This window comes from Mauremys reevesii, linkage group 9 (assembly GCF_016161935.1).
Source record: "Mauremys reevesii isolate NIE-2019 linkage group 9, ASM1616193v1, whole genome shotgun sequence".
Classification (NCBI taxonomy): domain Eukaryota; kingdom Metazoa; phylum Chordata; order Testudines; family Geoemydidae; genus Mauremys; species Mauremys reevesii.
In genome coordinates, this window is record NC_052631.1 from 92952838 (window position 1) to 92980358 (window position 27521).

Consider the following 27521-nt stretch of genomic DNA (forward strand, 5'->3'; position numbering starts at 1 on the left):
TTAGATCAGCAGGAAAAGTCAAATGAATGTGATAAATGCCCTTGTTTGTCCCCCCCCCATTTAAACGATATTTTGAAAAGAATAAATAATAAAAAATAAAGGCTTTGATAAAAGGGAAGCCGAAAGAAGCAAAGCCCAGAAAGGCAGCAGGAAATTAAAGTTAATTATAAAGGAGGATTAATTTAAGCCATCAGACATGGCATGCTGGGATAATGTCAGGCCTTAGATGCATTGCAATGCATGACAGAAATCTGAGAGCAGTCAGCAGTGGCAGAACTGGCTTTTTATTGAAAAACATAAATTGTGTTTGGTGTTATCCCAGCAAAACACATGTCTTGGGGGAGGCTGCTGTGTTATGGAATGACTGCGCGCTGGTAGCACAAAGGAACACTAGGCTATTTTTGTGTGTGTGTGTGTGTGTGTCCGTCCGTCCAATGGTGAGGATGTGGGCTCACTTTGCATTTTTGATCTCATTTGGAGTGGAACATTCATGCACTCTTCATGTTTTTATCAATGACTGATGCAAAGTTTTCCCCATATCCTTTACCCCTCTCTGTACTTTAACACCCATCACCTTGGTACCTAGGAGCATCAAGATGACTTTGGGGAGTTCTGACAGGCCATAGGCAAACAGAGCAATGTTGGTATTTCTATGCTACTGAGCCGTTACGTGGGAAAACTCCACACCTACTGGTCACACTTACTGAGAGGAAACTTAGAGTAAGGCTGGCAATTTCAAAGAAGCCTAAGGGAATTATGTGCCATGCAGCCAATGGGAGCTGGGCACCTGGCTCCATTAAAAAGCACCATCTGCATTATTCAGACCCCTCTCTTTCACCATTTGGAGCAAGGCCTTTCTTTCGCCAGCGCGCGGCACTGACACAGCTCCGTTGCCGCACTGGTGAGAGCCCGCAGTGCCCACTCAAATAAATAGGAGAAAAGGCGGGTTCTCTGCACTGACCGGCTCAGACTCTGTTGCCCTGACCCGCTTCCCAGCCCCTTGGTCATTGGTTTTCTAGTGATGCGCACTAATAGCAGGAATAACATCACACCTTCTGTGGGAGGGGCTCAAAACGTGTCACATGCTTTGAGCCTCCCAAGCCACCCTGTCAGCCAGTGACTGTTACCTGCCATGCACACCGTGGCATACGAAGGTTAATTGATTGGCTTAAGATCACACTGCAAGGCTAGGGTAGAGCAAGGAACAGAAGGACCCCAAGAGTCTTGTTTCCCAGGCCTCTGTGCTGACCAGCGAGTGAATGCCCACTGGTCACCCGAGGGAGCTTTTCTGTAGCTGCTTGGGCTAGTACTGGCTTTAGCTGTGGCTCACCTCCCATTAAACACTTTGCTGTGTTATTCTGTAGCCCTCCTGCAGCGTCAGAGAAAAAACTGTTCGCTTTGTTGGCAACACTTGTGCCCCTTTCCTACAGCTTGTGCCTTGCTTTGCCCCAAACAGCATTAAAAGACACCCCTCCCCCCACCCCCCCGATGAATTAACTGCTCCCACAGAACGTAGAAACAAACCCACCCATCGTGGTAAGAGTGCCTTAGTCGTTTGCCATTGAGTGAGAGGGAACTTACATAAGTGACCAGCCGTTTGGTTTGGTAACTTCTTCTGTCTTCCTTAGTACCAGCCCAGGTGTAAAGGTCCCATCCTGTCTGCTAAGGTAGTGCATTTGGCTTCCCCACGCCTGCAATGTACACACCTTCACCTTTTTAGTCATATTTCTTTTCACATCCATGTAATAGGCTATAGTTTCTTTAGTGCTGGGTATAATACTAGGCCTCATGGCATTTTAGTCCTTGCTACCCGCTCTGTGAGCTAGAGCAGTAATAGCCCCATTTTATAGATGGAGAATTGAGGCAGAGAGAGATTTAGGCACAAGAGTTCAATGAGTTTAGGTGCCTAAATGCCCCAGAAGTTCCAGGCCTAAGTGGCTTGCCCCCCAGCTCCCCGCCCCACATAGGGAGTCTGTGCAAAAGCTCAGCCTCAGATCCCAGATCGACATGGCCCAGGCCTGTGCCTTAACCATAAAACCATCCAGCCCTCAACTGTAACTAAAGACTTTACCTCAGAGGCATTGGCCAGGCAGCCACTGCGTGTCTGACCTGGCACTGGGGCAGAACAGAGCTATGTGGTCTTTAAACGTTAGCCCTGCTCTGCCCTTGCTGCCATGAGCATGTAGCAGACACTGAAATGTTTCTGTGTGGCCTGTTCCCTGCAGCCATCGCTTTCTGCCACTTGCAGTAAGAGGCTAAATTCCATTCTCCTGACCCCCACAAGTAGTCTCGGTGATTTTATTGTGAGGCAAGGGAATAGAACTAGGCCAATAAAGCAGCTAGTTCCTCGCAGTGTCTGACCTGCCCCCGAGAATTTACCTTGCACAAAACTCCGAAGCCTCTGGGGTCTGCTGTCCTTGGTTGTCAGGGTGGCTAACCCTGATGTGGAGTCAAACCATTGTTAAACAGTAGCCCAGTCATGCGTTTCACGTTCAACAGCACGACTCCTGCGCTATGACCTCACTGTTGTTTTGAAATGACTCAGCCACGCCTAGCAGGCCCCGTTGAATTATTTTCCTACTCTGAATCCCAGCGGCGCACGTCATGCTGTTAGTTGCTGTAGCACACAGTGTGACAGGCGTAGATTCGGTTACAATGAACAGGATGGAGTTGTAGCCACACACAAGCTTTTTTTCATAACACACCCATGTGTCCAGCCGTGACTGTGCATCCACCCCACCACTGCACTCCGGGACCAGATGGTGAGCTGGCCCGGGTTGCCTAGCGGAGGTGCAGAAGCAGCAATGCTCTGGGATGTCGTGCCATAGAGCGCTGGGAGGAAGGAAGGCTGGCCAAGCTGGTGACATAAGTATGGTTAGAGGGGTCTGCCTACTGTTAAAATCAGCATTACAGCCTGATCCCAGCCTACATCACGTAATGACCATGTTGTGCGTGAACACAAACAACAGCAGCGCCTGGTTACAACCGGTGAAGGTTTATAATGCAGCCAGGGCTGTAGGGTGTAGCTTTGCTTGTTGTGTGAGTTCTGTGCTAAGACTTGTATGTTATCGTTCAAAGCCGCAGAAGGGCAAGGTAAAGCTGCCTTGCATCTCTGCCCAGTTTGCTCGCCTGCTTAAGCCTTGAAATCCTCATTTTACCCTGGTCCCCCCAAAATGGAGCATGTTTGGCACAGTTTCCTCCCTTGCAACTCTGTTCCCAGTGCAGTCTGCTCAGTTTGCCCATCACCATTCAGCGGCAGGGGGGTTGTTGCAGCGCCCTTATGGAATGCACCTTAACTGAGCTTGTGTATAGCAGAAAAGCAAATCAACTGTCTGAATGCGAAGTGGGGGGGGGGGTATGAAATTGTAGGAGTGCCTTCTTTAGACCAGAGATGAGCAGAACTAGGTGGGTAGCTGAGATCTCATAGCAGGTCTCACTTCACAGCAAAAGCCTGTAAGGTGCGTGTACAATGTGTGTCTACACACACACACACATGCATGTTGCACACACACAGCTGTAGAGCTGAATGACTATGCCTAAAGAAAACATGTCAGTAAGTAACCCCTTCACTGCTGGACTTCCTGGGGTATTTCTGCCTGGTATTTGAAGGGGATGCACCATTGAAATCCACGGAGCCCTAAGATATTGCAGGTAGGTGCTGCAGCACTGTCATGCCGCTGACCTATTCCCACAAGCACTGTGAATAAAAGGGCAGAAAGGCAAGGGTTGTGAAATGCCAGGTGGAGGTGGCTGGCTCCTCTCTGCCCTACACTGTACCTCTAGCCTGTTGAATAGTAGGAGATCCTGGGACAGATTGGTGGAAGTGAGCCCAGCGCCACTGAAGTCAAGGCCATTTCAATGGCTTATTGCCAATGATGAGTTTGGCTCCCTCAGTTTATTCACAACAGTGCTTGGCTTTCCCACCCTACCTCAGCGCCCAGCCTGGCATGATGTGCTACTGAAACGAAGAGCCTTACTAATTGCTTCAAACGTCGAAAAGTTTTTTGCATTGAAAGCCCAAACGCCCACAAGTTTGGGAACCTCAGTGCGATTTTGCTTCATAAACAACACAGGCTTGCTCTAAACCGCTTCTTTTACCCACGCGTTGGTAAGATTCCTTTGCATAATTTAGCATTTGGTGAGAAATATACCTTACTGTCTCTTTCCCCATCTGACTCTCTTTATCATTGCTTCATAGAGGGTCTTAACGCAGAGTACGTGAAAGGAGAAAACACAGAAGCTGTTGTAACTGAAGAACCTCAAGGTGAGAGCTTTTTAGCACCGCTCTTAATCTTTCTGAACCGTGGCTTTCACAACTCTCGCTAAACATCAGTACATGTTCCCATTGTAAGTGTCTCACACGTCAGCCAAGCCTTCTTCTCTCTATTAAGCAAGTCATAGCAAATATAACAGATGACACTGCCACTTGCCATAAAACATCCACAGCAGCCCTTGCTCCCTTACTGCACACACAGAAGAGCCTGATAAATCCAAGGGCCTCAGAGCCTGATCCTGCAAACAATGGGCCTTAATACTTTGTCACAGTGCTTGTCAGCTATGGCTCTTGAAGTACTTTACAAAAGGAAGGCGTCATCCCCGTTTTAAAGATGGGAAAACATAGGCACAAAGATGAAAGGATTTTCCCAAGGCCACAGAGCACCTCCCACCATTGACTCCTTGTATTTTAATACTTTAATATGTTGTTGTATTCATGGTGATTCTTTTTCCTCCCTCTCCAGTTAAATATTCAGTCCTAGAAACACAGTCAGCAGAGCCGCCACCACCACCAGACAATGCGAAGGTCTAAAGCATGGCCTTGGGCTGGAAGAGAATCAGTCAGCGGCAAACACACACACAAAACCATCTCACATGCTTGTAATTCAGCTTTCTATTTAATTTGGATCCAAGCTAGTCAATGTGTATTTAGACTAGAAGTGGCTTCATGTTGATATAGGCGGTAGGGCTAGAATGTCAGTGTCTTTTTATTTTTTTGTAAAGAGTTGTATGTTTACACGGAATTTAATAATGTAGGATTGATGTCATGTTGTGTACAAAACAACAAAAGGTGCTTCAGTAGCCTTCCAAGCAACGTTTAGGATTTTCACGTTCGGGACAAGCAGCTGGGATAATGTCTTTTTCAAAGAGTGCCAGAGCGTACAGGTGTGAGGACGATAAAGTGCCTGTAAAATAACGATCCAAAGCAAACCATGCAAGAACCTTTGTAAATCACTTCCAGCCAATTTCTGCCATCAGCTATGCACATGCAGTGTCCAGTGTCAGCAGTGAAAATTGTGTGTGCAGCTGAGGGTAGATTTTGCTCCTTAGAGTAGCTACACCTAAAAATAAAGTGCCTATGGGTAGATCCTCATTTGGGGCCCAGTCTGGGGGGGGTAACAAAGGCCTCTACTCATTGGAGTCACAGAGTTGAGGGTGCACATCATCTCACGCTACTAGACTTCTACCCACCTTTAAGGACCTGATTTTGATACCAGATAATGATACAGATCATTGCGGTATGGGATTTTGGCAGGTAACACTGCCATACATAGTTGCGTCTGAGATTGGCATTGAGCCTCAAGTGCCAAGGTTTGGCTATGACAACATTGACACTTCTGCATTGTTATTGAGATTAACTGAAAACTGTGTATGGATTTAGGGACAGGTTCAGATCTCATTTACGCCAGTCACTTGAATTCAGAGAGAGCTGAGTTAAAACTAATCAAGTGTTTTAAAAAAGATCAGGGCATAAGGTAACCTCTGAGAATGGTTAGGAAGAAACTGCCACTGATGGGGTAATTATGTAGCATTATCCTCTATGGGGTTTCTTACTCCTTCCTCTGAAGCATTTGATGCTGGCCACTGACAGGATACTGTACTCAAGCTGAAGCAGCGCTCTGATCTGTGTTCCTGTTTAACTGAAGTGTAACAGATTGATTCTGGCCTCTGGTAGCTTGACTATCACTTGTTACAATTTTTTTTTTCTTTATGCCCCTTTTACTGCTGCTACAATGTGGACACTGCCACATGCCAATACATTTTTCAAAATTAGCCAAATTGGGAAAAGGAGGCTTTGAAATAAAGGAAAATTCTTCACTTTCTCACGTGGAAAAGGTACAAAGTGTTTATAGAATCAGGATGTGCGTACATTTTGTAATGTTTTGCAAAAATCCCCATTATGTGAATGGGAAGCAGCGGCTGAGTAAGAGTGTGTCTAGTTTTCAGTTTGATGTACATGCTCAGTTTTCATGAAGGGACTTACATGGGGCCTTGCCTGTAGGTATTTGTATAAGCCTAGGGACATTTTTGTGTAACAATCTAATTTAAGTATCAGAGGGGTAGCCGTGTTAGTCTGGATCTGTAAAAGCAGCAAAGAATCCTGTGGCACCTTATAGACTAACAGACGTTTAGCAGCATGAGCTTTCGTGGGTGAATACCCACTTCGTCAGATGCAAGTGACGCAGTGGGTATTCACCCACGAAAGCTCATGCTGCTAAACGTCTGTTAGTCTATAAGGTGCCACAGGATTCTAATCTAATTTAAAGGAAAGTACCTAGTAGCATTGTAAATGTTTTGCAGCAGCTGTACAATTCCTTATGCTCTGGTTTTTGACACATGCATTTCAAAAGCCTTATAATAGCTTTACAGGCAGAAATACATTGTTTTATGAATGTGTTGGTATTACAAAACAAAATGTAATAAGCTGTTTCCAAAGTTCTCATTTAACTATTGGCTTCTATGGAACTGGAGCAGGAAAAATAGACAAGGAATACAGAATTCACACTTGCTTAGATACTCTGGAGTAGGTTTATCAAGGAGGAAATGTGGTTTGTAGAATTTTGAAGAGCACATAAAGAAACCCAGATGCTAACGAAGCCACAAAGCTGAATTCATATGACTGTATATTTCCAAATAGTGTAGTTTGTTTCTTTCTTAGCCAAACAAGTTTGAAAGCTGTAGTATAAAAGCATTTTTAGATAAATATTAGAGCTAAAGGTTAGTATATGGCACTGGTACAATACCAGGAGCCATTTTCTCGGGTAGATCAAGTGAACATAATTCCATATTTCATTTTTGCTGATGAAAGAAAGTGTTTTGATGAGTATAGATTGTCAAATTTTGTTGCATTTCTATTACTGCTCTGTACAATCACTGTGTGTGTCTACTGTACAGTGGATTGGCGTGTTCAAGATTGCTTACTTTAGGAGAGACCACATAACCCTCGCAGGGAAAGTGTTAAAAAACTAGAACATTTGAGACCTCTTAATAATTGACAAATATTGCAATTTTCTATTTTAAAGTAGTTTCTCTGAAAAGAATACCAGATTTTAGAACTCAGAAGTAGATTGCACAGAAGCTGCTTTTTTCCCCACAGCCTTTTCTATGATTCTGGTAAGCAGTTATGCCTTAATGTAGTTTATAATTACAATATAAGACAAAGTACATATATGCACAGCAGAACTCCTGTTCCAAGTTTACAATAGCATAATTTGGCATCTAGGAGAAGGAGGGCTTTAAAGAGGAGACTACTGACTGATGTTACATTAAAAAACAAAGTTGTTGCATTCTTTCTCCCCATCCTTCATCTCTGGATTGTCTGTTCAATCTGTACAACACCGCGAATAATTCTTATTTGTAACTTCTCAGTAGCTGTGCAAGTTATGTTTTACTTTATGCTTCAGGGGGAATTTGATAGGTCTGTTACTTCCCTACTAAAGACCTTCATATTTAGAAACAAGTGACAACTTGGGGGAAAAAAAAAAAGAAAAGCCCTGCACTGAAACTCTGCATACATGATCTCAGCCACATTCCCCTTCGAAGTATCCAGAGAAAAATATTTGCAAGTCGAAAGTGGTAGGATACGGGAAAAATGTGACATGGCCCAACGCTAAGTGAAATGATTTAATTTTCTTTTAGTCCAAAATATAGCCGAGGACCTGCTGGAAGGTTATATAGTGCCTGTGCTGTAGCCAGGCACTCACCACGCCCTGCTTTTTGGAGGTTAACTGAGACCACTTCTAATTTAAAGTCCATTAGTTTTCTGTACATACATGAAACAGATCCTTGACAAGAAACCCTCTCTAGTCACATAAAGCTTTGGTTTGTTACTATATTGGTGACGTGCATTTTCTTTTGGTAAAGTTGTAATTGTCCTTTCAAGCCAGAGAACTGTGACATTCGGTTTTGACTTGACGCTTTTTACTACACCTTCAGAAGCTCTTATTAAAATCCCCCATTTTCATGTAACCTAATAGTACATATTCTTGATGACTTATTTTGTTGTGGTTAAAGTGGAATTAGAGAACTATTTAAAATTAAGAAAACATTAAGATTTAAAGTGGAAAGACAGACTTGGCTGTTAAGCATTGCTTCTGTGACAAGTGACGTTCAGAAACCATACGGATGAAATTAGATAAAGAGTAAATTATTTCTTTAAATGAATTATTTCTTTGAATAAAAGTAAGGCATACAGTTTACTAAGGCAGAATTGATCTGTACCAAATGAAATTTGTGTATTATGCTGTGAAAAGGCAGACTCATTTTGCTAAAGTGCATATAAGGCTTATAGGGAAAATCAGAATTTGATTGCTGAACTACCACTGGAAAACTATGAATAAAACAGACTGACTCATACAGTGACATTTTGGTACTGTGTGTTTTCTTTGTGTGTTTGACAAAAATAGGAAAAAGGTGGAAGAGTATTTTTACACACACACACACACACACACACACACCTGCATAAAAGCCCTACTAAAGCTACTTCAACTATTTTTTTCACACTAAGAGAAGTGGTGGTTTTCTGAGAAAATAAACATTATCTTGAATATTTGCAATTAAGGATAAAATTGATGAGTATGGAAAACACTGGTAAAGTCACCCTAACAACCTTAACTCTGCCCCACCACTGGTCAACTCAGTGTAGCCAGTCTGGAATCCAGAGTTTTCCTGTAGAACCAAAGACTTCTGGCATACATGACTTTGGATTTGTACCTCCATGTCTAATAAGTGAAATTCCTCTGCAATGGTGATTTCTAAACTTAAATATTTGGCCCCAGATATGGTGACTCAGCATGTCACCTTTTTTACATTTGATACTATTTGCTGCTGAGTAATTTTTGATGTAGAACAGTAGAAGCCCATTCTCTCTAACAAATGCAGGTGATTAGATGGGCAGGAGAATTCTGGTGCAGTGATAATACCTTTAAGCCAAAGTAAGTGACACGTACAAAAATGGGGGTGCACCCTTTTCTCCTTTTTACAATTTGTATATAAAAGTGTGTGTGCACAAATATCGTGAATTTCACATCTTGCCTTACCTGTTCTCCTGTTTGTCTCCCTTAAAGGACTCAGCTATAGACTGGGAAAGCTCTAAGCCCTTATTTTCACCTGGTAGTGCCAGTCATTCTGGCTTTATTAAATCCATGCGAAAGACTGAATAGCTTGTTTATAATTAATAAATAGATAGGGAGTAAATATAAACTACAGTATAATTACAGGGCGGGAAGGCTGTGGAAACAGTTGGCTAAGACTGTATTTACCAGTTTAGTAAAAGTGAAAGGGTGTTTTGTTTTTTAAACAGAATTAAACTTAACCAATGAGGGGGAAAGGGCTTTCACAAAGTGTCGTTCAGCTCTGAAATGTGACTTCATAATTGCTCTGACACCTTAAAAGTTTTGGAGAGTTTAGGTTTAACTACCTACCAGTGCTTCAGACCCATTCTGGGATTCCTGAGACATGGTTCCCCACTCGTAGGTTCTGCTGGCTGGTTGATTCTGCTGGTCACATTTACCTGCCTATGTCTGTACACACTTGCTTTGTCTTCAGTAGATTTGTCCTGGTGTAACAGATGACAGATTTTGAACCAGCTACTGGAACACAGTTAACAATTCCATTGAAGATGCACCAGTCAGAACTGAACCTTGCTCCCTCTTACAGAATGCGTTGGCTCTGCTGTGTTAACAGGAGTAAAAAGTAATCATTAATTTTGTCACTTAGTAGAATAAGACGCTGAATGCTCACACAGGGAGCAGAGCTGAGAGATCATTTCACTTAGTCACTTTCCAGAGTAAAACCACACTTTGACCAACAGAAATATGAAAAAGCATCAGTTTGAAAATGAGCGACAGGGGATGGATCACTTGATGATTACCTGTTCTGTTCATTCCCTCTGGCCACTGTTGGAAGACAGGATACTGGGCTAGCTGGAACTCTGGTCTGACCCAGTAGGGCTATTATGTTCTGATATACTGAGTTAAGTCAATTTTGCTTATTACGCCCATTATTTCAGGAGGATCCCTCATGTTATCCTTGCGATGACAGGGTCACTTGGGTATGTTGAAACCTGTGGCACATGTAGACTATTTGCAGGAATGAGTGACACTTCTCTATATAAAAATGAATCCATACATTGTAGCTGTGAGCATATAATGTTTAATATCTGAAAGTGCTACAGTTATTCCAACTATCCCTTTTACAATTATTATGGAGCACAATCTTTTATGATCACTAGCTCCAATAAAGAGAAAATTTCAAATTACTTTCTTTAGGTTTCATTTTAGAAACAGCCTGCTCTATTTCAGTAGACAGTTAAAATGCCATGCTAAATTTGAAGTACTAAGGAGTTTAATTCACAACTCAACATACTTTGCCTGTATAAAATTCACTGATGGTATATTGTTTTATAGTATTGTTTTTATATAAAAACCATCTTCCATCTTAATTATCTCTTATGAAAGGCCTGATTTAGATAAACAGATGTGGCATCTTGGTCTTTCTTAAATTATTCTGCTTCAGGTGCATAAACTACTATAAAAATACATTTTTACCATCACAAATAAACAGGACACACTGCAATATCATGCACTGTGCATAATAAACTTAGAAGACTGGATACAGAACTTCTATCAACACAGTTCACACTTGCAAAAGAAGCACTCATCAGTTTGTGTTAGACACGACAGCTTTATGTACGTAAGTGCACAGACCTGGGGAAAAGGAGTGTGGCACAATGGCATATTTAGTACAGTGACCTCACTGCACAGCCACACTAATTGGTAGGGCCTCCTTGAGGCGGATGTTCAGTGCAGATACTCCGTAGGGAAGGGCTACCACCATCAGATAAAATGGACTGGTAAAAGCTCTAGAGTGGAAACGGTGAGAGTAGGGAGGTTAGGGCTCCGATGATTAGAATAGCAGGGAGTTAACCCCCTGCTCCTTTATAGCCCCACCCCCAAAACCTAACCCCATACCCTGCGGTGCTTATATCCCAGGGTATAGGCGGGGTGCCTTAAATTGAGCAGGTAGCAGGTTGGCTAGGGACCTGGATGGATAATGCAGGAGGGCTGACAGCAGCCCTTCCCCCACCTCCTGGCTGTATGTAAACAAGTATGGCATTATCAGCCGGGTACTCCCAGACATTTAGGAATAAAGTTGCAGCCTAAGCCACATCCAGGGTCTCGTGGCCTCCTTCCAGCATAGCTGGACAATGGTTATCCGTGTACAGTAAGAACTACAACTAGTGCATAGAACCAACTGATTCTCAAGAAGCAGGGTTAATTCCTCCTGGCAGCACTCAAGGCCAGCAAGTGGAGTTACATTATCTTGACTACTCAAAGGAGGAGCTTGGGATTCTTGTGAAATGCTGGTCAAGTAGGAAGGAAAAAATAAAGGGAAATTTCAAGCACGTTTTACTTTCAGACCTGCTGAGAAAGCAGCTGCAGAATTATTTTTTAAAAGGCTGCATGTCACTAACGGCACTGATCAAACAGTTCTGAAATAAAAATGGTTTGGAAGGGGATTGGAATAAAATGAGAAAAAGATTTTATATAAAAATATGGAAAAATGATTGAAAACAGAGAGAAAACATTGGCAGCATTTAAAAAAAAAAAAAAACCCCAACAGGCTTTATTATTTCAAGAAAACCAATTAAGCGCCTATTATTTAAAAACATCAAAGTTGTAACAGTTTATATCTTCCAAAACATTTGGAGAGGCAGGATCAATTTTCTGAACCCATAACATGCAAATGAAGTGTGTGCATGTTTAACATCACATATGCATGTACATAAATACACAAAATTGGATTTTGTGTGTATATGTTTAACAGGACACACTTAAAATACGTGGAACTATACAGACTATACATTTTAAACAGTTCAATGTTCTTCTAATCCAAATTGCTAGAAAACAAGTTACAGAGTACAAGACAGACCTGATTAAGCTTACCCCTTATTCATGAGGGTAAAACGGGACAATAAACGGTCCAAAGGTTTATTTAAACTTGTAAAAAAAAGGCATTAAAAAAATTAAAATCCATGCTTCACCAAATATATTACATCATACAAGTACCAGTAGGTGTGTATTAATTGGCAAATCCTGTTTACCTTCATTACCATCCATTCTTAATGGCATATTTATTCAAAATGTAAAACTGGCTGCACTGGAAATACTTAATTTCAAATCTGTTTCAAAGTGCATTACTTAAATATGTCCCCAAGAATAATAGCAGTTGCTCTAGATGAAAATAACGTACTGCATTAAATAAAGAGCTCCCATTCAGAAAAATCTCTCTCAATATTCTGATTAAGCACAAACATTACATGGCATTTCATTTGGGTTTCTCAACCAGCCTCTGTACCCAAGGCAGCAAAAAGCCTCTCACATTATCTGTCTGACAGATGGATTCCTTTTTAAGATGGTTAAATTGTTGGTTGCTCAAAATAAAGTTAATTTTACAATTGATGATTTAGTGAGAGATGTCAAAACACATACAGGAACTGCCAACTTCAGAAAATACCATCACAACTACTGAAGCTCTTTTTGGCCTCATCATAACAGAAACAGACACAAAGAGTAAGGCATGTAGATTGATAGCAATTGTAAGTCACTCACAATCCTTGGGAGACAGGGAAAATATTCCACCTGCCTCTAAGCATATATACGCAGATCACCTGACATGAATGGTTTTACATGGCGTTTGCTGCACATCAGACAGAAGTGCGCACTGGTGTGGCTGAGTGAGAAGGAGATGACCCTCTATCTGATGATGAAGAAATGGATCGGGTAGCAGCTTCTCGCTGCAAGTCTTCCACCTTCTTCTGAAGCTCGGCTCTGATGGCAAGTAGCTCCTTAAGATTCTGATGAATTGGCATCTGGTGGTTTAACAGAAGAGAGCTATTTTTGTTATAATAATTAGTTAACGTCTCAGTTATTAATACATCTGCTATTTTCTTCTGTTGTGACATGAGAAACCCCAAGCGTCTTGTGAATTTCATTACATCTCAATATTTGGAGTGACTATTTCTTTAGTTAACATTTCAAATGATAAATATTCTAGTCAACTTCCCCTCTCCCCCCAGTCGATCATGACTCAGTTGGTAGGGCCCCTATGCAGAAGGTGGTACACATTTATTGAAGGGATACCCAAAGACAAGGGCAGGGGGGAAGTAAAGGATGACTAAGGAAAAGCAAGTTACTTTAATAATATACTTTTAATCAATTTTACCAACGTTACTGTCAGTGAATGTATGAAACGCCTTCACCAGGAGTCTCCCATCTCCCGTGAGATGAATTTGTTAAAAAATAAATGAAAAGTAAAATAATAATAAATGAATGAAAAGCGTTTTGCACCAGAATATAAACACTGGTCCACAATTCAATACCAAAGATGGAATTTAGAAAAAGAGAGGCCATATCCCTCCAAGTTGCCCCATAGTGCTTTGCACAGAAGAGTGACTGGATGCAATATTCCAACTGGCTGTAGTCTGAGAAGGTCCTGTCCTTCTCAGGACCTCCACATTTCAGGGAAGTTACTTTACACAAGGCCTTTTCTTAATCTGTTGCTCCAGAGAACAGCCAACTTAGTGTTTTCCTTGGCTCCAGTCAAAGAAATTGGATCATTTGCCAGTGGAACATATTTCCATGGTTTTGTACAGGGCAGCTTTACAAGCATTCAACCCCTCTCAGCCCGGGATTTAGCATCAGTCATTGTCACAGAGGTAGAAAAATGGCTTTTGCCTGTACAGGCCTCCCAGATTCATGCACTGATAAGCCTTTTGCAGAAGCAGATTCAGGAGTGGTGTCTTTTGCCCTTTCTGTGGCCTCTGAAGGGAGCCTTGAAGACATCACTGTCTTTGGCTGAGTGCCTTTCCTAGAGTTATGAAAGAATTTGTTTCATGTCTATGTGAAGCTGTGGAACACGGCTGGGCAAGAGGAACACTGCTTTAACCTCATTTTTCTCACTAGATCTGCTGCTCTGGACAAAGCCCAGCGTGATCCTCCAAAGTGCAACAACGACCATGAAACAGCCAGAAAACTGCCAAACTTCAGACTGAGTCTTCACTGTACTTCACCAAACTATTTCCCATTATCTAGAGTAAGGAAGACAGATATTCTGTAAGTGCCGTCAGAAGACTAGAGGGGAACTCTAGGGCTCTTAGAAGTGATAGGGTAGCCTAGAACTATGGAACGTTTGGCTCAAGAGAACTGCATTCATCCCTGACTGCTAATTACTGCTCAGAAAGGATTCCAGGGCTACAGGGTTAAGCATGAAACTCCTAGAGCTGGGCTGTGTCGAGGAAAGAGGAAGTTTGCTTATGCCACTTCTGATACCCTGGAAGTCACTGGGTCAGCATCCTCCACTCACATGTGGTGATATCAACTGCAACATAAAGAGGGCATCTTTACAAACCTTCAGCAAGGCAGACAGTCACTGCACACTACCAGGTTCTTGACAGGGCATATTAGAAATACATATATAACAGTTACCTTCCACAACCAAGTAATACTGAGATGCTGTACCACAGCATGTATATGGCAATTCAATTTAACGGACAGCAAGAATTGTCTTGTAGTGGCCACTAAGTTTTTCAATAAGAAAAAAACTGCTGTTCTACTAGAGTTCATCCTTGTGAATCCTCTTCCTAAGAGAATGATTTAGCTGTTGTGTTGCACTGGGCCATAGGAGCTTTGCACGCCTGATTTCTGCCCAGCATAATCATGGACCATTGTAATGTGCCACATCTTTCTTTTACGGACTTGAGTAGCTTGTCACATATATCACCTACATGTCCCACTGAGCAAGCCAGAATCATGAAAAGCAGTTTCAGACAACAGACTTAGTAGAACCTTGCTATAGATCTGTGCAGGACACACTGCGTGAACACTGCTGAATACAGACATTATATAGAGTGTTAGGGAGGGTGCTGGCTGTATTACTTTTCTGTCCTCCCTAACACCTAAACTAGCAAAGAACACATTACAGTCTCACGCATAGTCTGCTGTCCCTCCCATGCTTCAATCTGAAAGGATGGTACATCCATAAATTATGTAAAAGTCACAGTAATGAAGTCTACAAAATGTAAAACATAACTTAAGGCACCATATATTCGCATTATACACAAAAAAATATGGTCAAAGAACATAAAGGTTGCAAAGTCAAGCATTCAAAAGTTAGGTAATGCCAAAATTAAAGTTATTGTGTGACTTTAATGTGGCCCCCTCGCATATGCATTACAATACAGTCTTTAATTACATTACCATGTACCGTTTTTCCCCACATTTTCTTGCCTCATTCACTGAACAAAATGGATGGTGCTCCAGTAATGGGCAGAAGAGGTTACTCACTTTGTGCAGTAACTGCAGGTCTTTGAAATGTGTCTCCCTATGCGCATTCCACTTCAGGTGCACATGTGCCTCTCAAGCCCTTGATTGGAGATTTTCAGTTAGCAGTGTCCATTCAGCCCATGCATGCATCCCAGGCCTCCTCGTGCCAGACACCAAGACATTATAGGGGTGTGCGGGTGAACTGCCTTCAGTTCCTTCTCCCGCCAAATGTCCCCTAGCAGAGAGGAAGAAGCGGGGGGGCGGGGGGGGTCATGGAGCACCCATAGGGGGACACATCTCGAAGAACGGTAGTTACTGCACAAGGTGACTACCACTTCTTTGAGCAGTGTCCCTATGGATGCTCCACTTCTGGTGACTTCTGAGCAGAATCCACAGATGGAGGAGGGAGTTTCAAAATTGAGACCAGAACTGAAGATACTACTGCAGAAACAAGTGTTGCATTGGATCTGGCAGCATGGATCAGGACATGATGTTTTGAAAACGTATGTATTGAAGTCCAGGTAGCAGCCCTACACAGCTCACAAACTGGCATTCTTAAGCAATGCTGTATGTTGCCTATGATTTGGTCGAATGTGCTATCACCCTTGGGGGGCAGGGAGGATGAATGCTTGCATCCACATAACAAGTGATAATACATCCAGATATCCAGCTCAATAGTCTCTGAGCAGAGATCGAGGACACCTTAGATCTATCTATGAAGGAAATGAAGAGCTTAGGTGACTTTCTAAATGCTTGGTTCTATCTAAGTAGAAACCCAGTGTTCTTCTAACATACAGGGCATGAAAACAGGATTCCTGCAGAGAGAGACGGAGCTTTGGAAAAACAACTGGTAAATGAATACATGGAGGTGGGAAAAAACGAAGGCGGAACTCCAACAGAACCTTAGGTAGGGATTCATTGTGTGAAGATAAAGACGCTGTCCTTGAAGAATAACAAAGGGGGAGATGTGCCATCAAGGCATCCATTTCCTCAACCCTATGAGCCAACATGATGGCTACTAAAAAGAATGTCTTAATGCATAAATAAAGCAGAAGACAGGCTGCCATTGGTTCAAATGGAGGTCACATAAAGAAACTGAGCACCAAGTTGAGGTGCCAGATTGGGGTGGGGTTTCTAACCTGGAGGGTAGAGATTCTCCAAACCATTAATAAACCCAAATGATTTAATAACCCAATAATAAATAATAAACCAAGTGAGCAAAAATGGAGGATCCTTCTACAAGAGGATGAAGGGCTGATATTACGGCCAAAAGGAGCTTAATTGAACTAATTGAGAACCCTGATGTCTTCAGAACCAACAGGTTTGAGCATTGGCCTGTTAAACCCCGGGTTGAGAGTTCAATCCTTGAGGGGGCCAATTAGGGATCTGGGGCAAAAATCAGTACTTGGTCCTGCTAGTGAAGGCAGGGGCTGGACTCAATGACCTTTCAAGGTCCCTTCCAGTTCTAGGAGATGGGTATATCTCCAATTATTATTATTATTATAATCCAAGATAACTGAAAGTAGCACCGAATCAGGCAGAAGGTGGCAACACCATCACCCGAACAGAAGAATCTCTTCCATTTCTGCAGGTAAGCAGGACCGGCTGACCTCTTTCTACTATTCAGTAACACCTGCTGCTCTTCCATAGAGCAGGGGGATTCTAACCCCATGAACAATCAAGGAGCCACATCCTGAGGCAGAGTAGCACTAGGGTGGGATGAAGCACACGACACACATCCTGTGACAGGAGATGAGGAATGTTCGGGAGACTGAGCGACTATTAGGAGAACTTTGGCCAGGCATGTCTGATTTTGTTCATCACCCTCAGTATCAGCGGCATTGAATAGACCCTTCTTCGAAGGTCGAAGAAAGGTATCTCCCATAGACTGATGTCCCAGACCTCTTCTTGAGCAGAAAAGAGGGCACTTCCTGTTTCTATAGGCTGATAAAGCTACGAATATATTAATGTCATTAGTCCCAATAAATACCCCAAGTGATGAAACAAATGATAAATCACTCTCAATTTCACTTCCACGATTTATCAAAATATTTTACTAAGAGTGAAATTAACAGATATCATAGTTACCTTATTACACATTAACATATTTCAAAGTGTGAAGCTGATCAATTTTCTCTTGCAACTGTGCAGTGGCTTTCTAACATGTCAGTACTAAATGCTTTGTTACCAATGAGATCTAAAAGCACTACGCAGACTGACAGTTCAAAGGGGAAGGCAAAGGTTGTACTTGCAATGCTGAAGGTGTAGGAGGGGAAAAGGACACTTGACTTATGAGATAAAGGAGAGGCTTGCTTAACCCATGGGTTTTCAACTATTTAATAGCATGAATTAGCTCTTAAGAGACAGACTGTCTTGTGGCCCACCTCTCTTCCCAACTTCCTAATCACAATCCCACTTACAGCTATGCGCATTTCCACGGCTGTTTCTTACATTGAAAAATATTAGTAAAGTATTCAGGTATTTATACTAACTGTCTTTTAAGTAACGTGTGTCCTTTACAAAAAAAGGATCATATATTCTCCAGAAGAGTCTACTGTCCTGAGGACAAAAGTAACTCAAAGGAACTGCCACTTCACAGTTAAACTGTCCCCTCACCCCCGAAGTACGTATGTAAAAGAGAACTTTGTTTCTTAAACATGTCAAATCTTGGTCTCCTGAAGTTATTGCGTCCATTTTCTTCATAGACTTTCATTTCTTCACTCCAATGAAATCCTTCAGTATTTGAAGTACTGTTGGATAACAATATTTGTAAGCACAAGGCTTCATTTAAACGAAGTCATAATAGCTATTCACTTACAGTACCACCAGTTCTTAATTGGATAGATATCTAGTTCGTATTGTGGTACTCGCTCAAGGACAGTCATTCACTTGAAAATTGTTCAGCTGTGAATGCATTTCTTCTTGTTCCATGAGCACACTTTATCTATTTTAGCGACAGGGACGAAAGGCTGCAGAGGAAAATGACTATTTGAAATTCATTGCTTGATTCAGACTATATCAGTCAGTTTTTCAAAACCATGCTCTTTGTGCTGCAAGACGACAATGTTTTTCAGTTCAGTTTTTTGTTCTTCACAAAAGAATAGGAAGTCTGATAGAGCTGCTTTTAAAATCCTAGCTAATGACATACTCACACGTGAAGTCCATCTACCATGATGAGAGCAGTATTTTTCAATAGAAATCAACACTACACACTTTTTATTAAGTTATGTCAACTACACCAAGGCATCATTAAAAGTAGTCGCTAGTGAATCTGAAACGTATTGTGTGTAAACTGACATACGGTTCTTGGAATCTACTGTATAGGTTTAAAAGCTGTGGCTGAGAGTTTGAGGAGCGGTTGGAAAGAAAAGAAGAAATGGAAAGGAAGGTAAGATCAAGTGATGAAAGGTGTTAATGCATTAGTCTTTTACCTCTGGAGCTACAGATGGGAGCAAATGCACTTACCAGTAGGTCACAGTTTTATGGGCACTGTAACAGGCTGCTGGCCAGGAGACCTGGCCAGGCCCCCGTTAGCCCCAGCTCCCATTAAGGGGAATTAATTGGAGCTGGCAGGGTGTGGCTCATTGCCGGGCTAAAGAAGAAACACCTGTGGGTTTTATGGGCCCGGGGCTGTGTAAAGCTCACAGGAAGGAAGCAGAAAGGGGTGGAACAGGAAAGGGAGGAGCCTTAGGCTGGAGTTCCTAGCTAGCTGCAGAAGCCAGCTGTCCCCCCAGGGGCTACTGGGCTGAATTGAACTGTATCTAAAAAGTGGTGGGAACAAACACTGAAAATAAAAGGGCCCTGGTGTTTGCACAGAGAGGTCTCCGGTTGGTTTTTGAGAGGAGAGGTGAAGCGCACCGCTACAGGCACATATTAACTCCCAGTTACAAAGCTACCCAGAACTGACAGTGCCTGTTCAAGTGAGGCCTGCACCTAAAACTGCAGAAGGGCTGCAGGTCAGTGCGTGCCTATACGAATTGGCAGCACTGGGTGAAGAAGATGGCACAGTGCTATGTCTGGCATCTGCAGGCATAAGTGCAAGTATTACTCTAAAAGTTAACTTCATTGGTAAAATCTATAGCCTGTTTAGAATGACATCTAACAAATTACGATAAAATAACACTAGGATTGCCAAGTTAAGAATCCAGAAGTTAGGAGATGGCAGTTCGGCTCCCTTGTGCATATGCATGACGACAGTAATTATATGACCACATACTATTTTTTCCAACAGGACCCAGGCCTTATTCAGTGCACAAAATAAGCAGCTGTTCAATATTTTGTTTGCTCGCCACTTTTCCATTTTAGATCTCATTTACTGTACACTATCCAAACTCTACTCGGGAGGCAGCATTATTTGCTTCCTCATGGACTTTTCTGTAGCACTCATCACTACAGTATCTAAGGGCTTTACAAATATTAATGAATTTATTTTCACAGAACCCCTGTGAGGCGAGGGGGTATAACTATCCCCCTTTTACAGATCGGGAGCTCGGGCACAGAGTGATTAAGGCTGAATGTGTCCACGGATTTTGGATGCCCACTTTGAGATGCTTAGGACCTGATTTTTCATAGTAAAATTAGCATTCCATAGCACTTTCTGTTCCCAGTGTTCCCACTGACTTCAGTTGCAGCTGTAAATGCTTAACACTTCTGCAAATTGGACCCCGGGGTAGCAAGCCAGGCACCCACAAAATCACAAACACATAATTAGCGGCCACCTATGAAAAGTTTGATTTTAAGTGACTTGCCCAGCATCACATAGGAAGTCTGACTCAGAGGCAAGGACAGATTCAGATTCTCCAGGGCAACAAAATTCTACCGCTTCAACCATGAGACCATCCTTTCTCCTTCTCTTTTCAACTTCTGCAAGAAATGAGGCAGCCATCCTACAAACAAACAGCCTCTCACTATACAATCCAGAACATTCCCAGAGCAGGTCCATCCTATGCACTCAATGAGGTACGGTGCTGGGGAAAAAAATATTGAATAATATGATCACACTATGATAATAGGGCCAAATGAAGGCTGCACAGACACAAAGGCTGCATTGGAAAAAAGTCAGTGATAGATACAGAATATCAAAAATTTCAGCCCAAATGTTTAAATTTTAGCAAAGCTTTAAGCAATTAAATACAGGCTCCCACAGTGGGAAGTGTCGGGCAATCCTAACTTTAGGCAGCACCACCAGCTTTGCCTATAACACAAGCTCTCTCTGAGAGAGTGTCATCTTTTGTGTTTTGTACAAAATCAAGCACACCGATGGCACTCAATAAAAACATACTGATAGGAACAAATGAGTTCTCATACTGGATTAGTTCTGTCTCCTAAGCTTCTAGTAGATGCAACTATGAAGTGCTAGGGGATAGATTTGTTATAACAAACACACAATACACATTTCACCACCTAATTTGAATGCCTATGTTTACAAACATTGTCATGTTTGTATTTAGACCAAGAGCTTAAACAAATAAAAAGATGAACAAACATGCAAAACTACTTATTTGATCAAATTAATAGCTTAGGGCTCTCAAGATGTCTGCTTTATTCATAACAGCCTCGCTTCCAGAAGAACACAGCCTGCAGAAAAGTCATCAGGAAAAGTAAAGTTGACAAACATTAACAGTTAAAAAAGTTGTTAAGGTTCCCAGAGGGAGGGATCAGGTATCTATAGTAGAAGGCATAAAAGGAAGCTGGCCTTAGAGGAAAAAACCTGCTTTTGGAAGAGGAGAAGATACAGTCACAACCTAAATACAAATGGATGATACTAGCTAGTTTCAAAATGGAACTTTAAAGTACGTCCTAATAGAAAATTTCATGACCAAAATAAATCCTTTTTCATACAGCAATGTGGGGTTGCAGTTCAAAGGTTTCAAGGCTTTAATCATGACCTGCAGATATGACTGAAAAAGGATCATGCTTGAAATACTCCATATACAGAAGCCGTGTTCTGGGAAGAACGGTCTTTTTGATGGATTTGCCCTGTCTTCTGAAATAGAAAAATCTAGCCAAGAGGGGTCCAAGAAAGGGATACTTACAGATGCTAGATAGCTGAAAACCAGAAATGTAACTAAGAGGCTAAGTTGAAAAGTACTATAAAAATAAGAAGAAAAAAGGAGGGACCTCACCTCAATTGGAGAATTTTGAGACATTTTCCAAGAGGTTGCATTATCCTACCTATTGTGGATTGGAATGGAGGCATTTGGAAGTGAAAGGCAGCAGGTAAGCCTAGAAAGAATAGAGTACCTAAAATGTAAGAGCAGGTCTCCCACAAGTGGAGTACAAATGTCAATCTTTCCAATTCAAGGAGGAAAGAATAATTCTGAAATTATCTTCTTTATCAACAGATTTAATGTTCTCGGCTCAAGTAGCATGGGCCACCTGATTTTGTTGGGATAAGGAAGTATCAACTGTATTTAGTATTAACAGCGGCCCAATTTCAATTTGGAGCAAGAGGTTTTCGCTCAAGAACAAAGAAGTGTCTGTCTTACCGCAACACAATTTACTGAGAAGGTTCCCAGCAAAAGACGTCCCCAATCGTCCATTCCATCCACCCATTGCATTGTCATACACGTAGACTGTGAACGCTCTGTGGCTGGCACTGTTTGTCACCCAACTGCACAGAGCCTGGCACAATGGGGCCATAAGCCTACTATTGAAGTTGTTGGTACTACTATAATATCAAATTAGTGTTGCCAACCCTTGGTGCCCTCGGCCACCACTTGCTATAATAAATTATAAGTAGCCCCTGGTTCACAGAACATAATCTCTATAAACGCTAAATACTCTGCCTGGTTGTGATTTTTAAACACACACCGTCTTCCAATACGTTCAGGCTTTAATTGGAATCCTATAGCTCCAAAGCAGAGAACAGCTTAAAATTAACAAATATTCAGAGATAGTCAAGAATGGAGTAAGAAGAAAATGGTTACGGAAAGTTACTATTTCACAACAGATTCACTCTGGAATTGTCAAATAAGAGCCCAAGGGACTTGTATACCCAATTCCCAGTGAAAGTCAATGGAAGTTAGGTGCCTAACACCTATGCGCCCTTTTGAAAATCCAAAGTCTCTGTAATTCAGAAAAACTAAAGATGCATTAACTGACATATTGACTGATTCAAATACTGCCCTTTAATTCTTGTGAGTTTCTCTTCTTACTAAAAAGATTAATTAGTTGATTATGGGTTCAAACACCTCTTCTTACACATGCTAAAGGGCTGGCCTTAATCCTCAGTTACACCCATGTACTGGATCATTTCTCTTTTCAGTGGACTTCCAAAACACTACAAACATTTCGTGCTTAAAAGGTTTTTTTTGCAGTTTGATAAAGGAACTTATGAAGTCGCCTTGTACACTACCCCTCAGTGGGCTCCCTGTTAATGTTAAACACTTTATTTTCCCTTATTCTAGCATAAAACAGGACAAAAGAAAGAATCATATGAAGAGTCATTAAACAAAACCAACTTAGTAGTTGGAAAGGTCCATTCTTTTAATATCTTCAGTGATCCCCCAAGGACTTCATTTTTTTTTTTTTATCTCTGAAGATGACATAAGGTCCATTAAATAAAAATGGGGATGATCTTTTCTACTGACAGGCTAACAGGATCTGAAACTAGACTGACCAAATATAGAAAAGGTGAACTTGGTAAATTGTGATGACACAGTCCATTGTATTTATTAGTGTGAGAAGCTGTTGCATGTGTTTGGACTTTGAAGATTATATTGGAAACCATAAGCTACAGTTTTGTGTGTGCATGTTTTATTGCAATAAGCTCCTGAGCATCATCATAACAAGTAAAGTGGAACACTGAGATATTTGTCATGCCATGGAAAACAGGCCAGGAGCAACAGAAGAATCAGTAAACTTCAGTAAAACAAGAATACTGCAATTCTCCTCTTCCATAGTACATTCCACTTATGATTTTGATGAAAACCGCGAGACAGGAAGGTTTTATAACGTCACCACCTCATGTTTTAGAGCACTCTACCATTCAGACAGGAAAACATTCAAAATTAAAAACTTTAATTAATTAATTAAAATGTTTCAAAGTCTGTTTGCTCAGTTCACTTTTCACTGCAAGGCAAAAGTAGGTAACTGAAAAAACCCCATACCTGTGGCCTCATTCTTGGATTCCATCTGACGTAGTAATTTACCCACAGTTCCAAATGGTTCAGACTGGCAACAGGATACAAGACGTGGTTTTCATAGTTTACATAGAAAGGATTAGTAAATTCATCTAGTTGACTATTAATGTAGGACCATAAAGATACAGTCTTTGTATTTATCTCCTGAATAAATAAAAAGAACGGTATTTTAGTATACAGTAGAACCTCAGAGTTACAAACACCTTGGGAATGGAGGTTGTTCGTAACTCTGAAATGTTCATAATCCTGAATAAAATGTTATGGTTATTTTTTCAAAAGTTTAGAACCGAACATTGACTTAATACAGTTTTGAAACTTTGCTACGCAGAAGAAAAATGCTGCTTTCCCTTCATTTTTTAGTAGTTTATGTTGAACACTGTAACTGTACTATATGTGCTCCCCCCACCCTTTGTCTCTGCTGCTGTCTGCTTGTGTACTTCTGGTTCTAAAAGAGGTGTCTGGTTGACTGGTCAGTTCGTAACTCTGAGGTTCCAATGCAGGGGTAGGCAACCTATGGCATGTGTGCCGAAGGTGGCACACGAGCTGATTTTCAGTGGCACTCACATTGCCTGGGTCCTGGCCACCGTCTGGGGGGCTCTGCATTTTAATTTAATTTTAAATGAAGCTTCTTAAACATTTTAAAAACCTTATTTACTTTACATACAACAATAGTTTAGTTATATATGATAGACTTATAGAAAGAGACCTTCTAAAAACGTTAAAATGTATGACTGGCACGCGAAACCTTAAATTAGAGTGAATAAATGAAGACTCGGCACACCACTTCTGAAAGGTTGCTGACTCCTGTTCTAATGCATGTAATTCAAAATCTTTACATTTTAGCATAATAATGTTCTTTTGCTCCAAGAACTACTTGATACAAAATATTTATTTAAAGACACATTAATTTAATTTGTTGAGATTTAGCAGCCCTGAAATACCATTTCCTTCTGTTATCTTTGGGGGAAATTTCTTCCAAGAAGCCAGACCAGTTACTGCACTAACTGGGCAGAGAAGCTAGTGGCAACTTTATTTACTACAATACAGCAAGTGCTCAGAACATTCCCAATATCCATGTCACTAAACAGCTGTAAGACTTAAACATAGTTGCAAGATTGTCATTTCCCCACAAAATGGTTCAGGAGCAGAATGGAGATTCTAGTATATTTGGGGGCTATTTTGCTTTTTGAGCAGATTAGTGTTACACTGCTTATAACCCTACAGTGGTAACCATAGTTGGTCATATCCATAACACCACACTGACCAACCCAAAATGTGACAAAATTAAATTAGCTAGAAATCAGCGAAGAGAATGTATCCTTTGGAATAACCAGAACCGTATTTGAGGAAAATGAGTATCATCTATTTTTTCCACTGTCTGCTTACAGCCATCTAAATACTGCACTTCTAATTAAGTGTCCAGTTTTAGCTTTATCTGCACTTTTAAAAAAACTATAATAAAAAAAATCACAAAACCATAAAATCAAGAATTCAGATTCTGAACCCTTATCAGCTTTATCTTGCAATTTTATACTCCTTCAATACTATAAAGCATCTGTTTCTACTACAGCTGTGTGTTAAATTGCTCTTTTCTTTCTTTTTTTTTTTTTTAAAGGGAGCTGCATCCAATTATCCATTTGTGAAAGAAAGTTGTCTGGTGATCACGTACTGTACTTACTGAGAGTGTATTATTTAGCTCCATCTTGTGGTGTACGCATGCAATTTGTTGTACTGGATAAGCCAGCCAAGCCAGAAAAATACCAAAGCTAAACACAAACACTAAGGGACGGTTAATGATTTTACTGAAAGCATGAAGTGTGATGGAGAGGAGAAGGCCAACCACAACTGTACGTTTTAAGCATAGTAATAATACTTTGAGACTGGATGAAGCATGCTGTAGAAGGTACAAAGTGCTTCGGAGTGCTGCTGCTAACTTCACTAACACTAAAATATTTTAAATTCTCTCCCATCCTTCAGCCTCATGTTCCATCATCAATAATCAAATCCTGCTTCAAATGATGCCCCAGTCTGCAGTGTACTGGTAATATCGCATCAACCATGGAACTCCTCTACGGATGGCCAAGAGAATTTTGGTAAGAAGTGTTTTAGAGGTTTGTGCGCGGGCTGGGACATCATCTGGAACGTCAGTTCATGATCTACAATGAGGTGGAAGGTGTAGAGCCTAACCAGGGGCGGCTCTAGGCATTTTGCCGCCCCACGCACAGAGGGTCCGCTGGTCCTGTGGCTTCGGCAGACCTCCCGCAGGGTGCTGCGGGACCAGCGGACCCTCCGCAGGCAAGCCGCCAAAGGCGGCCTGCCTGCTCCCCTCATGGCGCCGGCAGAGCGCCCCCTGCGGCTTGTCGCCCCAAGCACGCGCTTGGCATGCTGGGGGCTGGAGCCGCCCCTGAGCCTAACATAATTAGAAAAATGTTTTAATTCAACGATGTTGTGGAGTGGCCCTTCATCTGGTTATGGGGATGTTTGGAACATACTTCTCATATAGCTATAACATTAAATTCATTTCCAGGCCAGCTCTAGAGGCTTAGATGACAATAAATTCCACTAAAACACAGGCTCAAATGTTCTTCTGTCTCGTACTCTAAGCACCTCTGAATGAAATCAACATGTCAAACAGAAGCAACTGTAGAACTTACCTCTTTCAATCGCTCTTGTTCACAGTTGTATAAAAAAGTCCCAAAAAGACAACTATAAAGGTGATCCAAAATGGTGATCAGAAACAGTTCATTGAATTCAAAGGCTGCAGGAAACTTTAAAAAAATATAGATTTTTATGTATTAAAGTTATTTTAAACTTTTATTATCCATAGTAAAGAGAAGCAGCCTTATAAATAAGGTAACAACCAAGACATTCACAAGAAAAGGATAATTTTTTGGAAAAAGTGGGTTTTACAACTATTGACTATTTTTAGAAATGATAAGCAATTTTGATAATCTCTATTGTACTTATATAGTGCTTTTCATTGCAAATCTAATGACACTTTACTAATATTCCTAAGTAAGCAAGTATTACATCCATTGTTCTAACAGGTAAATTGAAACAGAAATATGGAGTGATCTGCTAACATTAGCAGTGACACCCAGCAACAGGACTAAGAAGCCCTGACTGGCAGTGTCCTGCAAACATAGTATAAAGTTATTTGCTTTGTTATAGAATGCCATCTTTAAAAAACCCCACTTTTAGCATTTAAGAGCTTTATTTACTAAACTAATGTACAATAAATTGAATAGTGAAGATTATTGCATGTACAATATGTTAAACAGTAAATATGTATTTAAAAACACTTCCTTCTTGTTCCACCCAGTTTACATTGTCCCCTAATTCTCCCCTTGACTTTATTATCCACTATGTAGAATAATCCTCTAATCCATCTTCCTTTTCATATTAAAATGTAAATCCCTCACATCTGGAATGAAAGAAATATTATGCCAATACTCACCATTACATACTTTCTTCATAACTAACTAGAGGTTTTAAAGTACCTACAACCATATATATATATATATAGTAAAATTACAAAAAGTTTAACAATTATGAAATAAAAATCCAAGACACCGGCAATTTTAGGAGCCCTACAAATTGAAAGAATTAATAAATAAAACTATAAAGGCTGGTGCTCATTCAAATGAGAAAGGATTCTCTCAATAATCAGATTAAGTATTCTGTGACTGTCCACAACTGCCCCGTCCATAGGACAAAGTAATTCTGCCCCTAGATAGTATGGGGATTGACTCAAATAGTTACAGAGAAAGGAAAATAC

At 41.1% G+C, this 27521-nt stretch overlaps 2 protein-coding genes across 10 annotated transcripts in view; one reads left to right on the forward strand and one right to left on the reverse strand.

Moving 5' to 3' along the window:
• The window catches only part of CD99L2 (CD99 molecule like 2), an 81485-nt gene extending 75066 nt beyond the window's left edge, over nucleotides 1-6419 (forward strand). For all 3 annotated transcript variants that reach the window (XM_039487282.1, XM_039487281.1, XM_039487283.1), the window contains 2 exons: nucleotides 4199-4264; nucleotides 4740-6419. In XM_039487282.1, coding sequence (XP_039343216.1) covers nucleotides 4199-4264; nucleotides 4740-4807 — 134 coding nt within the window. In that variant the 3' untranslated portion in view covers nucleotides 4808-6419. The remainder of the gene's footprint in view (nucleotides 1-4198; nucleotides 4265-4739) is intronic.
• A 3993-nt stretch (nucleotides 6420-10412) lies between these two features.
• The window catches only part of MTMR1 (myotubularin related protein 1), a 56429-nt gene continuing 39320 nt past the window's right edge, over nucleotides 10413-27521 (reverse strand). For all 7 annotated transcript variants that reach the window (XM_039487807.1, XM_039487806.1, XM_039487804.1 and 4 more), the window contains 3 exons: nucleotides 26398-26511; nucleotides 23711-23887; nucleotides 10413-13147 (listed from right to left, as the gene is read on the reverse strand). In XM_039487807.1, coding sequence (XP_039343741.1) covers nucleotides 12983-13147; nucleotides 23711-23887; nucleotides 26398-26511 — 456 coding nt within the window. In that variant the 3' untranslated portion in view covers nucleotides 10413-12982. The remainder of the gene's footprint in view (nucleotides 13148-23710; nucleotides 23888-26397; nucleotides 26512-27521) is intronic.